The sequence below is a fragment of the Mesoplodon bidens genome (genome assembly GCF_964165515.1).
Source record: "Mesoplodon bidens genome assembly, chromosome: 10".
NCBI classification, from domain to species: Eukaryota; Metazoa; Chordata; class Mammalia; order Artiodactyla; family Ziphiidae; genus Mesoplodon; species Mesoplodon bidens.
In genome coordinates, this window is record NC_138172.1 from 52,200,544 (window position 1) to 52,216,129 (window position 15,586).

The 15,586-nt window shown below is 44.3% G+C and overlaps 1 protein-coding gene across 2 annotated transcripts in view; it reads left to right on the top strand.

Annotated features, from left to right (window-relative positions):
• GLB1 (galactosidase beta 1) overlaps positions 1-15,586 on the top strand; it is a 92,556-nt gene that overhangs the window by 67,256 nt on the left and 9,714 nt on the right. For both annotated transcript variants that reach the window (XM_081245809.1, XM_081245810.1), the window contains 2 exons: positions 1,500-1,631; positions 3,554-3,793. In XM_081245809.1, coding sequence (XP_081101935.1) covers positions 1,500-1,631; positions 3,554-3,793 — 372 coding nt within the window. The remainder of the gene's footprint in view (positions 1-1,499; positions 1,632-3,553; positions 3,794-15,586) is intronic.

The following is a 15,586-nucleotide window of genomic DNA, read 5'->3' on the forward strand; positions in this document are numbered from 1 at the left end:
TCGTGATGCCCCTTAGCTGTGCCCCTTGCTTGCTGATGTAGCCTCACCTGTGCTCCATCTACCTGAGATACACCCCCTCACCCATCCGAACCGCAGGGCTGTGCTTAAGGCCCCACCTCCTCAGAAAGCGTCCTGGTTGCCCCAAGTCCAGGGCCATCCCCCTCTGACTGACCATGTGTGTCACCCATGTTTTCTTTGCTCCTGGAGGGCAGGGTCTGTTCTGTACACCCCAGATGACTCATTTAACTTTGGGTCTTCATTACATGAGAAATTATATTCTGTAGGATTGTTCATGATAATTAGAGCTAAAAGACACAAAGGCTTTGGTTTTGTAGCAAAGTAAAGATAACATTTTAGGATTTCCCTTCCTCTCACTGAAACAATCATGTGAAAAAAAACACATGAAGAGATTTTTCCTAACCAAGAAAACTTGTTCAGAAAATTTTTAATGAAAATATTTCCATTCTGTTGTCATTAGCGGCTTTAATTTCAGTGGCAGCAAGTGTCGAAGACATTAATTATGTGTATACTGGCAGCAGTTGTTTCTAAAATTCCAATCTGGGGGTTGTCTTAGTGAATTACAGTCATTTTTTTTTTAATCTTGCATTTAAAAAAACTAGGAATATGTTGCTGCTAAAACACCTGTTGTTTCCCCTCATTCTGTTATTTCACCTTTGTGGTTAATGCATCATATCAGGTATTTTGAAGTGAGACTACTTCACCTAACTCACTGATTTTATCTCATTTGTCTCCTCTCTCCATGTTGTTTAGAAGCTACTTTTTGTGACTGCCTTTTTGCTGTGAGAACGTGAAGAGGTTCCTGTATTAGGAATCTTCCCCTGGAATTTTTGCCTCTATCCCCTTTCTGTTAAAAATAGATACACAGGCTACTCAACACTCTGTTATAACCTATATGGGAAAAGAATATGAAAAAGAATGCATATATATGTATGTATAACTGAACCACTTTGCTGTACACCTAAAACGAACACAATATTGTAAATCAACTACACCCCAATATAAAATAAAAATTTAATTTAAAAACTAAAGGACTTTCCTGGTGGTCCAGTGGTTAGGACTCTGAGCTTCCACTGCAGGGGGCGCAGGTTTGATCCCTGGTCAGGGAACCAAGATCCCACATGCCGTGCAGTGGCGCCAAAAAATAAAAAAACAAAAAATAAGATAAAAATAAAAAATAAAAATAAATACAAAATTTAAAAATAAAAATAGATGCACAACAAAACATCCCAGAGCTAAGGAAACCAGCCTTGCCCCTTCCTTGCTGGGAGCTGAGTCTGCTGATCTTCTTGTGTAGAAAGCAGTGATTTCAGGAATGTGGGCGTCTGGCCAGTAACTTGGGCAAAGGAGCCATCAGAGCATTTCCTCCCAAGTCTGGTGACATTTCCAGGCAGGAAAATGAGTGCTGAATTAACTGAGCGGGCTGCCTCTCTGCTGACCCTCCCACCCTAGTTAATTCTCATTTGGCATTGAACTGACAGGTCCCCCACGGAGTCCTTGAGCGAAATATTGTGATCACCCTGAACATAACAGGGAAAGCTGGAGCCACCCTGGACCTCCTGGTGGAGAACATGGGGCGTGTGAACTACGGCAATTCTATCAACGATTTTAAGGTAGGCCTAGCTTCCCTGTTAGGAGTGAGGTTCAAAGGTTGACCTGTGCCTAAGCCACTAGGGAAGTTTCTGTAAATCCATTTAAAAACTCCCACATACACTCTTTCCCTCCAGCCCTGTTCACATAGAAGTAATTTTTAAAAGCACACCCACCTTTCCGTATTTGATGAGTGAACCTACCCTGATTTGTTTTGCAACCTAGAAGTTGGGTTGTTTTGAAGAACTGTTTTCCTCTGCAGGTGATGAGAAAGTTGAGCTTTGCAAACAGAAACCTTCCTTTGCGTTTGAATTCAGTCATCCTTTAGTAAGAAACAGGAGGAGAAAGCCACTGCACCATGCTTTTCCTTTGCTTAAAAAACCCACTGAGGTCGCAAAAGGCACTCCCTTGCCAACAAAGCCAGCTTAGCATTTGGTCTGCTCTGTTTTCTGGATGTGGATGAACCAGGACAAACTCTTGAATTGAACCTTTCCCTTGGTGCACTGCCTCTCACTTCTGTTGGTTAGTCTGTGCCTAGGTGTCTAGTCCATATACGTTTTTCTAATGTACATTTTGAGAGCATTATTCAGCAAACATTTGTGAAGCTCATACTCTGTGCACATGCTCTGTGAGGCGCTTTGGGGGATGCAAGGATGTTGAGATATAGGCTACCCCATGGGTAGCTCACCATCTGCTAGAGGAGGGAAGTCTTCACTGAGGGAATGATGACACCACCCACTCTAGGAGAGGACAGGTGTCTGTGGCTATTTCCTGACCCTCCTGGTGACACCTCGGAGGCAAGGCAATGACACTCTTAGGGAATAGCCATACAGGGGCCACTTTTGTCTCCAGTAGAAATGTCCCTGCTACAGTCCTTGTGCTCAGGCTGTAATCAGTGGCCTTCCTGCTTGGCTGTCACAGACCACGATGACCTATAGAGTGATGGGGACTCTTATGAGGTGTCTAAGTCCCCAGGACCCAGCAAAGAGCCTGGCACACAGCTGCCTTGTTAATGCTTATTGAATTACTAATTGGACGATTGAGGCTTGGTATTGAGAAGTGTCCTGGGACTAATTTGGGATCCCACTGGGTTGGAGAAGTTCCCCTCATAAAAGGCTGGGAAGAGGGACTTCCCTGGTGGCACAGTGGTTAAGAATCCACCTGCCAATGCAGGGGACACAGGTTCGAGCCCTGGTCCCGGAAGATCCCACATGCCGTGGACCAACTTACCCGTGCACCACAACTGCTGAGCCTGCACTCTAGAGCCCGTGAGCCACAACTACTGAGCCCATGTGCCACAACTACTGAAGCCCATGCACCCTAGAGCCCGTGCTCTGCAATAAGAGAAGCCACCACAATGAGAAGCCCACGCACCACAATGAAAAGTAGCCCCTGCTCCCTGCAACTAGAGATAGCCTGCGCACAGCAATGAAGACCCAACACAGCCAATAATTAATTAATTAATTAATTAATTTTTAAAAAGGCTGGGAAGAGAAAGCCAGATAAACCATGATCAAAGGCTTCAATGCAGTGGCTGATGCCATGGACACCCCAGGCCCCTGCCCCTGCTGGGCAAATAGATCAACTTCAGAATGTGAGTCTGAGGCTCCCTATCATCATCACGGCCCTTTCTATCCTTTTACAGTGGGCTGGATGTTCTTTTGCATCCCCCGCTCCACTCACTCTCTCATCCTCAAATTCCATCATTTCCTCCATTCTAGCAATGTCTCTGAACCAAAAACTGAAGATTGGGGATTTGAGATCAAAAGCTCTGGCTTCAAGCCAGATCTGTCACTTTGATGTACACACCGTTTGAGTCTGCATATACTGTTTGTGTTTCATATCCCAGTTTGCTTTTCCCAGGAATTCAAGGCTGGAACACAGAGTCACTTGAAGCCTCCCTCCACCCCCACCCCCAGCTCATTGCTCTGTTTCTCCTTTACAGGGTCTTACTTCTAACCTGACCCTTGATTCCAATATCCTCACCGACTGGGAGATCTTCCCACTGGACATGGAGGATGCAGTATGCAGCCACTTGGGGACCTGGGATGGCCATGTCAGCGGCTGTGCCCACAGCCCATCTGACTACACACTCCCGGCCTTTTATGTGGCTAATTTCTCTATTCCCAGTGGGATCCCAGACTTGCCCCAGGACACCTTTATCCAGTTTTCCAGATGGACCAAGGTATGTGTCTTCATGGGAAGTGTTTGAATTCAGGCCTCAGACGTCTGGTTTTCAGTCTCTGATTGAGAATCAAAAAGAGCTGCTAATGGGATGCTGTGTGAGTCTGGGAGTGGAGGATTTTCTTTGGAAGTTTACCCATTTCTCAGGAGCAGGACCATGGCAGATCTTTGAAGGTGCAATGGTCAGCATGAAGGTACACCATCTACCCCATTTTCATTGACTGACAACTTTCTTTAGAAACTTCCTCCTTCCTCTAAGAAAAATCATAGTCCCCTTGGAAAGTGCCTAGGAGGAACCCTTCTTCTTTATCCTGAAGAAAATCTGGCCCAGGCAACCAGGTGAATATCTGGGGAACCTGTTTTCTCTTGTTCATGCCTAACTATACTCTCAGAACACCCTCACCTCCGTGTGAAAGTGCCCCTGTGCCCTGGGGGCATCCACCACTGTCTGTACGATCCTCAGCTCTCCCTTGGCCACTTTACTGCCTGCTCACTCTCCTTTATTCTTTGAAGACATCAGCATGTCTTCTTTCACCGTTGTCTTCTCCACTTCAAGTCCTGTTTTCATCCTAGATGCCCTTATCATGACTCAGTTATTCATTCAACAAATATTTTAGTGGCCACTGTTACCAAGAGTGGGTCCAGTTGCTTGCTGCTCTAAAGCCAATAAAGAGGCAAGGTTGGTGGAAAGGATAGTTTGCTTTATTTTGGTTGCCAGCAATTGGGGGTGGGGAGGACAGACTCCTGCCCAAAGGCTGACTCCCCCGCCACCCCCAATCAGCAGGCAAGAGCTTTTTTTTTTTTTTTTTTTTTTTTTTTTTTTTTTGGCGGTACGTGGGCCTCTCACTGCTGCGGCCTCTCCCTCCGCGGAGCACAGACTCCGGACGCGGAGGCCCAGCGGCCACGGCTCACGGGCCCAGTCGCTCCGCGGCACATGGGATCCTCCCAGACCGGGGCACGAACCCACGTCCCCTGCATCGGCAGGCGGACTCTCAACCACTGCGCCACCAGGGAAGCCCCCAGGCAAGAGCTTTTATAGGTGGACGGAGGGGGCTACATATAGAAACAGCACAGTCAGCCTGACAGTCATATTGAAATTGGTCCTGCGGTGGTCTGACCACCATCATCTTGATTGTTTTAAGTACAGTTAATCTTCAGCTCCAGGGTCAGTTTGTTACCATTTCCTTGAGGCCAATTCTCTGAATTGTGGCAGCTTATGTGATGGCTACAGTCTGGGCCTCATGTAGTTAACTTCTTCCACCTGGTGAGGGTTTCAGTATCTATAAGACAGCTCACAGAACATGGCTCAGAATATTATCTATAGCCCTTGAGGAGGAACTAAAGTCCTTGACTTTGCTTAATGACTAAACTATTAATGTTTTGTCCTATTTGATTGTTTTCCTTTGCTTCTGTATTTTCCCACTTCTCTCATTAAACCTATCCTTTGGCTAAAGTTTTTCTACAAGACAAAAGGCAGGTGGAGGACATGGAGGGAGAAGGACAATAGGGTCCTGCTCCATTTCAATCCCCCCTTTTCTTTGATACTCCCCAATCTTGATGAGGGACAGGTATAGAACAAGAAAGGGAATAAAGTTTTGGATAGAGAGGTTAATCATAAACTTGGCAGAGGAACTTGGTTTTAGTTCCATTTCTGTTCCAATTTCCCCCAAATCTTTGAGGGAATGGGGTGACAACTGCTCTGGCTACTTCCTGGTGAAATGGGGCCTAGTCCTGCCTAATTTGGGGAATGGACACAGAGTTGGAAATAATTTCATGTTCCAAGCTTAGCATCAATATTTTGTATTATGAAAACATTACCTCTGTCTTTGATTGTCTTGTCATAGTACCTGGACAAACATTTGAAAATTAGTAGTCATATTGCAATGAGGATAATAATCAAAATGTGTTTTTTTTAAAGATCAGCTTTTTAAATAAATTTATTCATTTTATTTATTTACTTTTGGCTGCTTTGTTTCTTTGTTGCTGTGAGCGGCTTTCTCTAGTTGCAGCGAGTGGGGGCTGCTCTTTGTTGCGGTGCACGGGCTTCTCATTGCGGTGGCTTCTCTTGTGGCAGAGCACAGGCTCTAAGCGTGCAGCCTTCAGTAGTTGTGGCACGCAAGCTCAGTAGTTGTGGCTCGCAGGCTCTAGAGCACAGGCTCAGTAGTTGTGACCCACGGGTTTAGTTGCTCTGCGGCATGTGGGATCTTCCCAGACCAGGGCTCGAACCCGTGTCCCCTGCATTGGCAGGCAGATTCTTAACCACTGCACCACCAGGGAAGCCCCAAAATGTATTTTTGTACTATTCTCTGAATGTATTTTTTTCCTTAATGGTTAAAGTGGATGTACAGTGTATGTTTAATAGGCCATATACAGACTGTTTGGTTAGCCTAAAGTTCAAATTAAATCAGGTTTAAGACAGAATGACTTCCCCATACCTCAATATGTGAAAATTTCTTCTATCATTTTCCCCTTTCAATTGTAAATAGAAAACATTGATAATCAATGTATTTTTCCAAGTTGCCATAGTGGCTCAGTTGCCATAATGGCTCAGTTGCCTACTCTGGGTCCATTCATGTCCCTCAGTGCTAGACCTACCTTTTTTTTTTTTTTTTGTGGTACGCAGGCCTCTCACTGTTGTGGCCTCTCCCGTTGCAGAGCACAAGCTCTGGACACGCAGGCTCAGTGGCCATGGCTCACAGGGCCAGCCGCTCCGTGGCATGTGGGATCTTCCCGGACCGGGGCACGAACCCGTGTCCCCTCCATCGGCAGGCGGACTCTCAACCACTGTGCCACCAGGGAAGCCCTAGACCTACTTTTTGTTTATATATTTGTCTAGTCATCTACATTGGGAGAAAACTAATCAGACATAACAAACAAGTACAGAAAAGTCTGTTGATGGGGAAACATTTTATAGGCTATACATTTTATCAGTTATACCCAGTTGTCACACAAACATTGTACATGTGCTTTAAGCAGTAAACTTAAAGCCAGCAGTGATACACATCATTAGTAGTTATACTCTGTAACAACTTCATTAGACATTTTTTTCCATCCTGAACATTGGTGTCAGAAGTATAGTTAGAAGAAAAACAGTAGCTTTCCATTAGAATTCTTCAAATTTCTTATCAATATTTATCTCTGAGATTCCTCAGGGGCCCTCTGGAAAACTCAAAATTAGATAGATAAAGAAACTTACAATCTGTTTTCAAAAGCAGCTCAATATTCCAGGAAAACTTTGTTCTCTTAACAGAGAGAAAACCAGATTCCCACCTTGTGCCCGCTTACTGTTAATAACAAAATTCATTTACATAATTAAATTCAATCTAATCTTAATTGATCTTAACAATGTACAAAATTCTTTTCTCAAAATACCTTTTTTTACAAAAAAAGGATACTTTCTATATCCATATTAATTTGTCCCTTATTTTTTTCCCATCCAGAAGCAACCAGCTTTAGGACAAAATTATTCTACTTTTATCCCTCAACAAAGATATCTCCAGGGAATTCCCTGGCAGTCCAGTGATTAGGACTCCATGCTTCCACTGCAGGGGGCATAGGTTCGATCCCTGGTTGGGGAACTAAGATCCTGCATGCCACATGGCATGGCCAAAGGAAAAAAAACAACAGAAAACAAAAATATCTCCATTCTTTATATTTTCTCTTGCCAACAACACACATCCTACTTGCTTTACATACTGAAATGTTTCCCTTATCATTTTTACATATTACAATTTTTAACCCTTTAAAACCTTAACAAAACTAAGAAACAAGTAATCAAACTGTTATACCAGCATTTTCTGATTGGCAAACTTAAGAACATATTCCATAACCTCTAAAAACATACATTTTTTTATGCACAATTTCTCTTTAATGTGGTACCAGATGTATGTTTAATACACCTAAGTCCTCTTTCCTCTCTTTTTTTTTTCTTTTTTTTTTTTTTTGGCTTGAAGTTCTACTAATTAACCCAAGGCTGAAGTCTCAGGCAAAGTGAGCTGTGTTTGTATTTCAAGGATGTGTTAAGAGTTAACTTCAAACTTTCTCCTAAGCATATTTTTGTTCTCTCAGGGTCAGAATTCTGAGAAAAAAAAAAAGTATTTATCAAGCTAGCTTTCTCTAACTGCATATACAAAAATAACCAGTTTTGGAATTTCAAAAAAAATTTCATCTTAACCAATTTTTTTCTGAGTTTGAAGAATACTGTTGGTGGCCACACAGTTTTAAGAAATCATCTTTCTTTTTCTTTAGTCATAGTGTCATAGCTAAAATCTTTCTAATGAACTGAACCTGAATTTCTCATTTTACAAAAGGCAACAAGAATACCAAAGACACAAATGGAATATACATTCACACACCAGAAGACAGAACTGTCACAGATCCTCTGAGAGAATGACCAATACGGAGTCCCAAACAAACACTTCCCAACACAAACGGTCTTCAATGGTAGACACACATCAGAACCAATTGGCAAAATGCCCAGATGACACTCAGTGCTCACAAATGGTTCTCAACATCAGACATACATCAGAACCAATTAGCAAAATGCCCAAATAGCACCTCATGCTCAAAAGAGAAGTTTGCCCAGGTACACACCTGTGAACCTACCTTGGTCTTGGAGCTCATCAGCTCGCCCAGAGCCATCTTTCTGTTCCACCAAGGAAAAGCGTACGTTGGCAGCCAGCAGCGAGCAGCACAGAAACAGGGAGGATCCCCGAAACAAATGGTTTTGGCAGCTGCTAGGAACGCCCCCAAATCCCCCTCTCAGGGCCAGCAAACCATGAGCAGTGGGCTCCTTGGAGCCATCCCGGTGCATCGTCATGGTGGCAGCTCTGCTGGAGAAAACTCCAAGGAGCCAGATATTGTGAGAGTGCAGCTTCACATTGGAAGCCAAAATCTGTTAGCAAAAGTGGGTCCAGCTGCTCACTGCTCAAAAGCCAATAAAGAGGCAAGGTTGGTGGAAAGGAAAGTTTGCTTTATTTCCAAGGCTAGCAAGTGGTGGGGAGGGCAGACTCCTGTCCAAAGCCGACTTCCCCTGCACTCCAACTGACAATCAGGGGGCAAGAGCTTTTATAGGTGGATGGAGGGGGCTACATATAGAAACAGCACAGTCAGCTCTGACGGTTGTCTTGAAATTGGTCCTGTGGTGGCCTGACCACCATCATCTTGACTGTTTTAAGTACAGTTAATCTTCAGCTCCAGAGTCGGTTTGTTACCATTTCCTTGAGGCCAGTTCTCTGAATTCTGGCAGCTTATGTGATGGCTACAGTCTGGTCCTCATGCAGTTAACTTCTTCCACCTGGTGGGGATTTCAGTATCTATAAGACAGCTCACAGGACATGGCTTAGAATATTATCTATAGCCCTTGAGGAGGAACTAAAGATCCTTTTTTTTAAACATTTTTTTAAGATTTATTTATTATTTTTTAATTTATTTTTGGCTTGTGTTGGGTCTTAGCTGTGGCGCGCAGGCTCTTCCTTGCTGCACATGGGCTTCTGTCTAGTTCTGGTGCGCAGGCTCCAAGGCACGTGGGCTCTGTAGTTTGCGGCACACAGGCTCTCTACTTGAGGCAAGTGAACTCAGTAGTTGTGGCGCGTGGGCTTATTTGCCCTGTGGCATGTGGGATTTTAGTTCCCTGACCAGATATGGAATCCGCATCCCCTGCATTGTAGGGTGGATTCTTTACCATTGGACCACCAGGGAAGTCCCAAACTAAAGGTCCTTGATTATGCTTAATGACTAAACTATTATTGTTTTGTCCTATTTGATTGTTTTCCTTTGCTTCTGTATTTTTCTCACTTCTCTGATTAACCTTATCCTTTGGCTAAAATTTTTCTAGAGACAAAAGGCAGGCCGAGGACATGGTGGGGAAGGACCATAGCGTCTTGCTCCATTTCACTACTGTGTGCCCAAACTTTGTGCCAGGTGCTAAGGATACAATAATGAATAGAACCAGATATGGTTCTTGCCCTCATGGAACTTAAAGTCTTGTTGGGGCAGCCAACCCAAATCATATAATCACCCAAATTAAATGATAGAACTGCAGCTGCAATGGGTGCTAAGAAGAGATATGGAGATTGATGATAATTGGGCATTTGACCTTGTCAGGGAGGTCAGGGAAGCCTTACCTGTGGACATGATGCTTGACAGAGGTAGGAGTGTTGAATAGGAATTAACGTGGCAGAAAGGGGAGGGAAACATGCTCCAGGCAGAGGGGACAGCATGTGCAAGGCCATGTGGTTAGAGGGGAAAGTGGCCAGTGTGAGGAACTGATAAAGGACTGAAATGTATGGAACACAGAGAAAAGGGAGTGTGGTTCAGAGAAGAGGCTAGAAAGCAGGTAGAGACCAGATCAGGACAGGCCAATTAAACCATATTAAGGTTTGGTCTTTCTGTTGAGAGTCACTAAAGCAGCAGAGAGACATGGCACGATTGTGATGTGATGAGCCTCTGTGACCCCAGGATGGGTTGGTTGAGGGTACATGTGGATTCAGGGAAACTGTCTAGGAGGCTGGACCATAGTTTCATTGAGAGACTGGGATGGTGGGAGCCAAGATAGAGATGACATCAACTATATGAGAGATGTTTGAAGTTAAATTGGGAATTCCCTGGTGGTCCAGGGTTAGGACTCCGCACTTTCACTGCCAAGGGCGTGGGTTCAGTCCCTGGTCAGGGAGCTAAGATCCTGCAAACCACATGGTGCAGCCAAAAAAAAAGAATAAAGTTAAATCAATAAGATGTAATGACAGATCGGATATAGGGATTTAAAGAGAAGGACGTATCAGATGACTCTGAGGTTCCAGGCTTGCAGCTGGGTAGATGGTACCATTTACTGAAAGAAGAAATTTCAGAAGAGGACTTGGGCTGGAAGAGCAAAATCATGAGTCTGGATGTGGACAGCTGAATTAGAAATGCCTTGGAGAACAGTGGAGAGAAGGTACACAAGGAGGCTGTTGGATTTATGGGTGGGGATTCAGAGGAGGGATCTGGGCTGGGAACATACATATGAGATCATTTGTGTATGGATGGTTGTTGAAGACATGGGATAGATGAGGTCCTCTAAGGAGAGAGGAGGAAGAAGGAAGAAAGGAAGGCCTCAGGCTGATCTTTGAGAGACACAAACATGACAGAAAGTGAGGAGGAGAGACCAAAAAATGAGAGGAGAACAACATTTATGCTGCCAAGAGGACAAGTGAGATGAAGACAGAAACATCTCTGCTGGATTTAGCATCAGGGGATCATGGGGACCCTCAGTAAGCGCTAAGCCAGCAGAGTGAAGCATTGCAAGCCAGATGGCCTTCTACTAAGGAGTGTAGGGGGAGGACATGAACACATGAATAAATACGGATACTTGAAGATAAACATTCTTGAGAAGTTTGACTCTGAAGGAGAAGAGGAAAACAATACTGGAAAAAAAACTGGAAGAGACGATGCACATGGCATGTGTTTAATAAATGCCCTTTTATAATGTTTGCTTTTTACATGTTTATGGACATATATTTTCATTATCATTCTGTTTGAAATATTTTCTAATTTCCCTTATTATCTCTTTGAACCATGGATTATTTAGAAGTGTGTTATTTAATTTTCATATATATGTACATTTTTTAAAGCATATCTTATTTTTGATTTCTAATTTAATTCCTCTATAAAACTTCTGGAAGAAGGAGGAAAATCTTCATGATCTTGGGTGAGGCAAAGATGTCTTATATTTGACACCTAATACATGGTCCTTAAAGGAAAAAATGGATAAATTGGACTTCATCAAAATTGAAAATGTTTTCCCTTCAAAAAACATTATTAAGAAAATGAAAATCCAAGCCACAGACTGGCAGAAAATGTTTTCAAATCATATATCTGACAAAGGACTTGATTTTAGAATATATAAAAATTCGTATAACTCAATAATAGGAAGACAACCAACCCAATCAAAAAATGGGCAAAGGACTTGCATGGATAGTTCACCAAAGAAGATATACAAATGGCTGATAAGTGCATGAGAAGATGCTTAATATTCAACATCATTAAGGAAGTACAAATCAACCACAATGAAATACCACTTTATACCCACTAGAATTGCTATAATAATGAAACATGGATAAGAACAAATGTTGGCAAGGATGTAGAGAAATGGGAAACCTCCTACATTGCTAGTGGAAATGTAAAATGGCACAAACACTTTGGAACACAGTTTGGCAGTTTCTTCAAGGGTTAAATATAAAATTACCATAGGATTCATCAATTCTACTCCTAGGTAGAGACATAAAACATATGTGTACACAAAGACTTACATGCAAATATTCATAGTAGCATTATCAAAATAACCAAGAATTGGAAATAATTCAAAATGTCCATCAACTGATGAATGGATAAATAAACTGTGCAATATCCGTACAATGGAATGGTATTCCACAGTAACAAGGAGCAGACTACTGATACAGGCTACAACATGGATGAATCTGAAAAACATTATGCTAAGTAAAAGAAGCCAGTCGTAGAAGGCCACATATTGTATGATCCCATTTGCGTGAATCGTTCAGGAAAGGCAAATCTGTAGAGACGGAAAGTAAGTGAATGGTCACCTAGGACTGAGGGTGGGAATAGAGAATGACTGCAAATGGTATGGGATTTCTTTTGGGGGTGATGGAAATGTCCCAAAATTAAATTGTGGTGATGGTTGCAAAATCTTCTTAAGTTTATTGAGACTTGGTTTATGGCCCAAGCATATTGTATTTCTTGATGAATATACCTCCGGAATTTTAAGCTCTACCATCCTCTCTCTGGCCACATATTTCTATCCCTCAAACTCTCATGCCTCCCGAGCCTACTCTTGGATCTTATGGATGACCTGAAGCTCTACCATTAAGGCCGCAGTTCTTTCCTATCCTGCCTAGACATCACCACCATTTTTTTAAGGGCCATCAATGCACTGACCCCCTTGCCCTTCCACTCTGTCTCCTTGATCATCCTCCACCGGGAGTGGGTCCACCATTGGCCTCCGCTGGTTCACCAGTAACTGAGCAGCCCTGGGGGAGCCACTCTGGCACATTTGTCAGGGCCACGTTCCCCTCACTGTCTCCAAACTCTGAAGGTGCCAAGTTGCCCAGCAGTCCTGGGCCTCTCTCTTCCCTGTCCCCAGACGGCCTTTATGACCCTCATCATCCCTCTTAAACCACCTTCCTCTTCCCCACCCCCTCCGCTGAGGACTCACCCTCCTTGACACTCTCAGGTGGAGCTCCTTTGTTCCTCAGCTTCCTGTCAGACTTACCTCTCTGCCTCCACCCTCGCTTCCTGCCCAGTGGCCTCTAGGAGGAAGTCTAAGCTCCAAATCCCCCTCCCACCACTTTCCTCCAGGCCGAGATCCTGTTCTCTTTCTCCTCCTGCATTTTGTCAGCCTTTCTGTCTTCTCTGCCAACTCCCGTGTTGCAGCCCAGAAGCAATATCCAGGGCCTCTGCGACCCAGAAACAAAACAAAGCCCTCCCCGGATCTTCCCACTGGAGCACAAGCAGGCTCGTTCTTGTTCTCTTGCTCCCTGCCCACCCCCGGTCCTTCCCCCCTTTTCCTCTTGGTGTCCTCTGTTCACGCTTTTTCATTCCCTCCCTCTGCCCACCAGGTCTTCACGACGTCAGGACTGGCATTAACTCCTCTCTGAAACCTTCCTAGACCCTTAGTCCCCCTTGATCCACCTCGTGCCCCGCCTGGACTCAGCTCCGTGATGCTTCATCACTCAGGCTGGCACCCTGGTTTCACCCACTGAGTCATAAGTTTCACGAGGGGCATTTCTTTAAGTGCCCAGTTTATTCTGTGTCCTCCCTGGGCCTGGCTGCTCTGTAACTGCTTTCAGGTAGAAAGGGGGAATTGCCTGTGTTGCTGGGTCCCTTGAAAGAAAGCACGTGAGAGGAGTGTAGGCCCTTGGGCGGTCCTGTTGGTGAAGAGGGGCTTGGCTGGTGCTCTGGGTACAGGGCCACCAAGGCCAATGAGAAGACCCAGCACAAACCATTGCTCACCAGGTGGTGTCAGTTTAGTGCCTTAAGAGAAACAACCTTCAGGAGATGCAAAGTAGAAAGAGAACATTATCTGTCACAGGGGTTATGAACAGGGCTAGGGGGCTCAGATGGAGCTTGAAACACACCTGAAGGATGAATGGTCCTTCATCGGAATCGGAGGCTTTGTCAAGGAGGGAATTTCAGGTGAAAGAATAGTAGATGCAAAAATGAAGAAATGGAGAAGCATAGGATGTTTTTGAGGTCAAGGGGTTTTGCCTTGGCCAGGTCATAGAAGTGTCACACCCAGGAGTTACTGACGCAGGAGTTTTGCTCAGCACTTAAGAGACACTATCTTCCTAATCATCAAAGGAGGCCCCTGTGGTAGGATATCCTGATAGTGTCTCCAGTTTGCAGATGAGCAGGTAGAGGCTCAGAGACCTCAATATCATGTGTGAGGTACAGACATGGTGGTGGAAAGGCTCCCCAGCCCCACGTCTGTCTGACTTGAAGGCCCACACGAAAAGGCAGGCAGCATGTATGGGGCCTCGAGGGCCAGCTGGGAGATTGTGCTAATTATCCAGGCAGAAGCTCTTTACTTACTTAGTCAGCCTGATGGATTTTCTGCACCGTCATGCTTGAAAAGTACGTGTACACACAATATTTATGAATGTGTCAAGGGGTCTGGAACCCCAGAAGCCCAACTAATTTATATGTCGGATCAAAAATGAGTACACAAATGTTCACAGCAGTAGTATCCAAAATCAACCAAAAGGTCGAAAAACCCAAATGCCCATCAGCTAATGAATGCATAAACAAAATCTGGTCTACTCACATAATGGAAGATTATTTGTCAATAAAAATAAATGAAAACAAATAAATAAATAAGTAAAGTACTCATCCATGTTACAACATGGATGAGCCTTGAAAACATGTTCAGTGAAAGAAGCTAGTCACAAACCATACATACAGTATGATTGCATGTATATGAAATGTCCAGAACAGGGACTTTCCTGGCGGTTCAGTGGTTAGGACTCCACACTTCCACTGCAGGGGGCACGGGTTCCATCCCTGGTCGCAGAACTAAGACCCCGCATGCCGCACAACACAGCCAAAAAAAAAAAAGAAATGTCCAGAACAGGCAGATCTCTAGATATGGGAAGATCAGTGGTTGCCTAGAGCAGGGAGAAGGGAATATTGGGGGGAGATGGGGAGTAAATACTAAAGAGTTCAGGGTTTCTCTTCAGAGTGATAGTTGGGTAGCTCTGTAGTAAACTAATAACCACTGAATTGTACACTTGAAATGAGGGAATTGTATGATATGTGAATTATAACTCAATAAAACTTTACACACACACCTGCAAAAAGGCCCATCCACAGGCTTTGTGGACCTGGGTTGCACGGGTCTGAAGGTCAGAGGACATACATGTATCATACATAGGACAGAGCATGTGTGTTTTCTGTTATTTTCCAGCGAGCATGGTCCCAGTTGCCAAGGACAGTCCCGGGCCAGCTCCTGAGGTTCTGAATGATGAGCAGATGCAGAACAGACAGATCCCACTCCCAACAGGGCATGGAGTTCTGACTTTGGGAGAATGAGCACTTTGGCAGATCTGGGGGTGCGTTGGGGATGGACTGCCTGAAGCCTGGGCCGTTCCCAAGACTCTGCCTCCAGGCACTAACCCCGCTCCATCCACCTCCAGCAGGGAGGCCCTGTCAGGCCCCTGTCCCAGCCTCTTGACTTATGCTATTCACTTGCTGTAGAGAAACTACCTTGATGGAGTGAATGATAAGGGTGATTCAGGAGATTTAA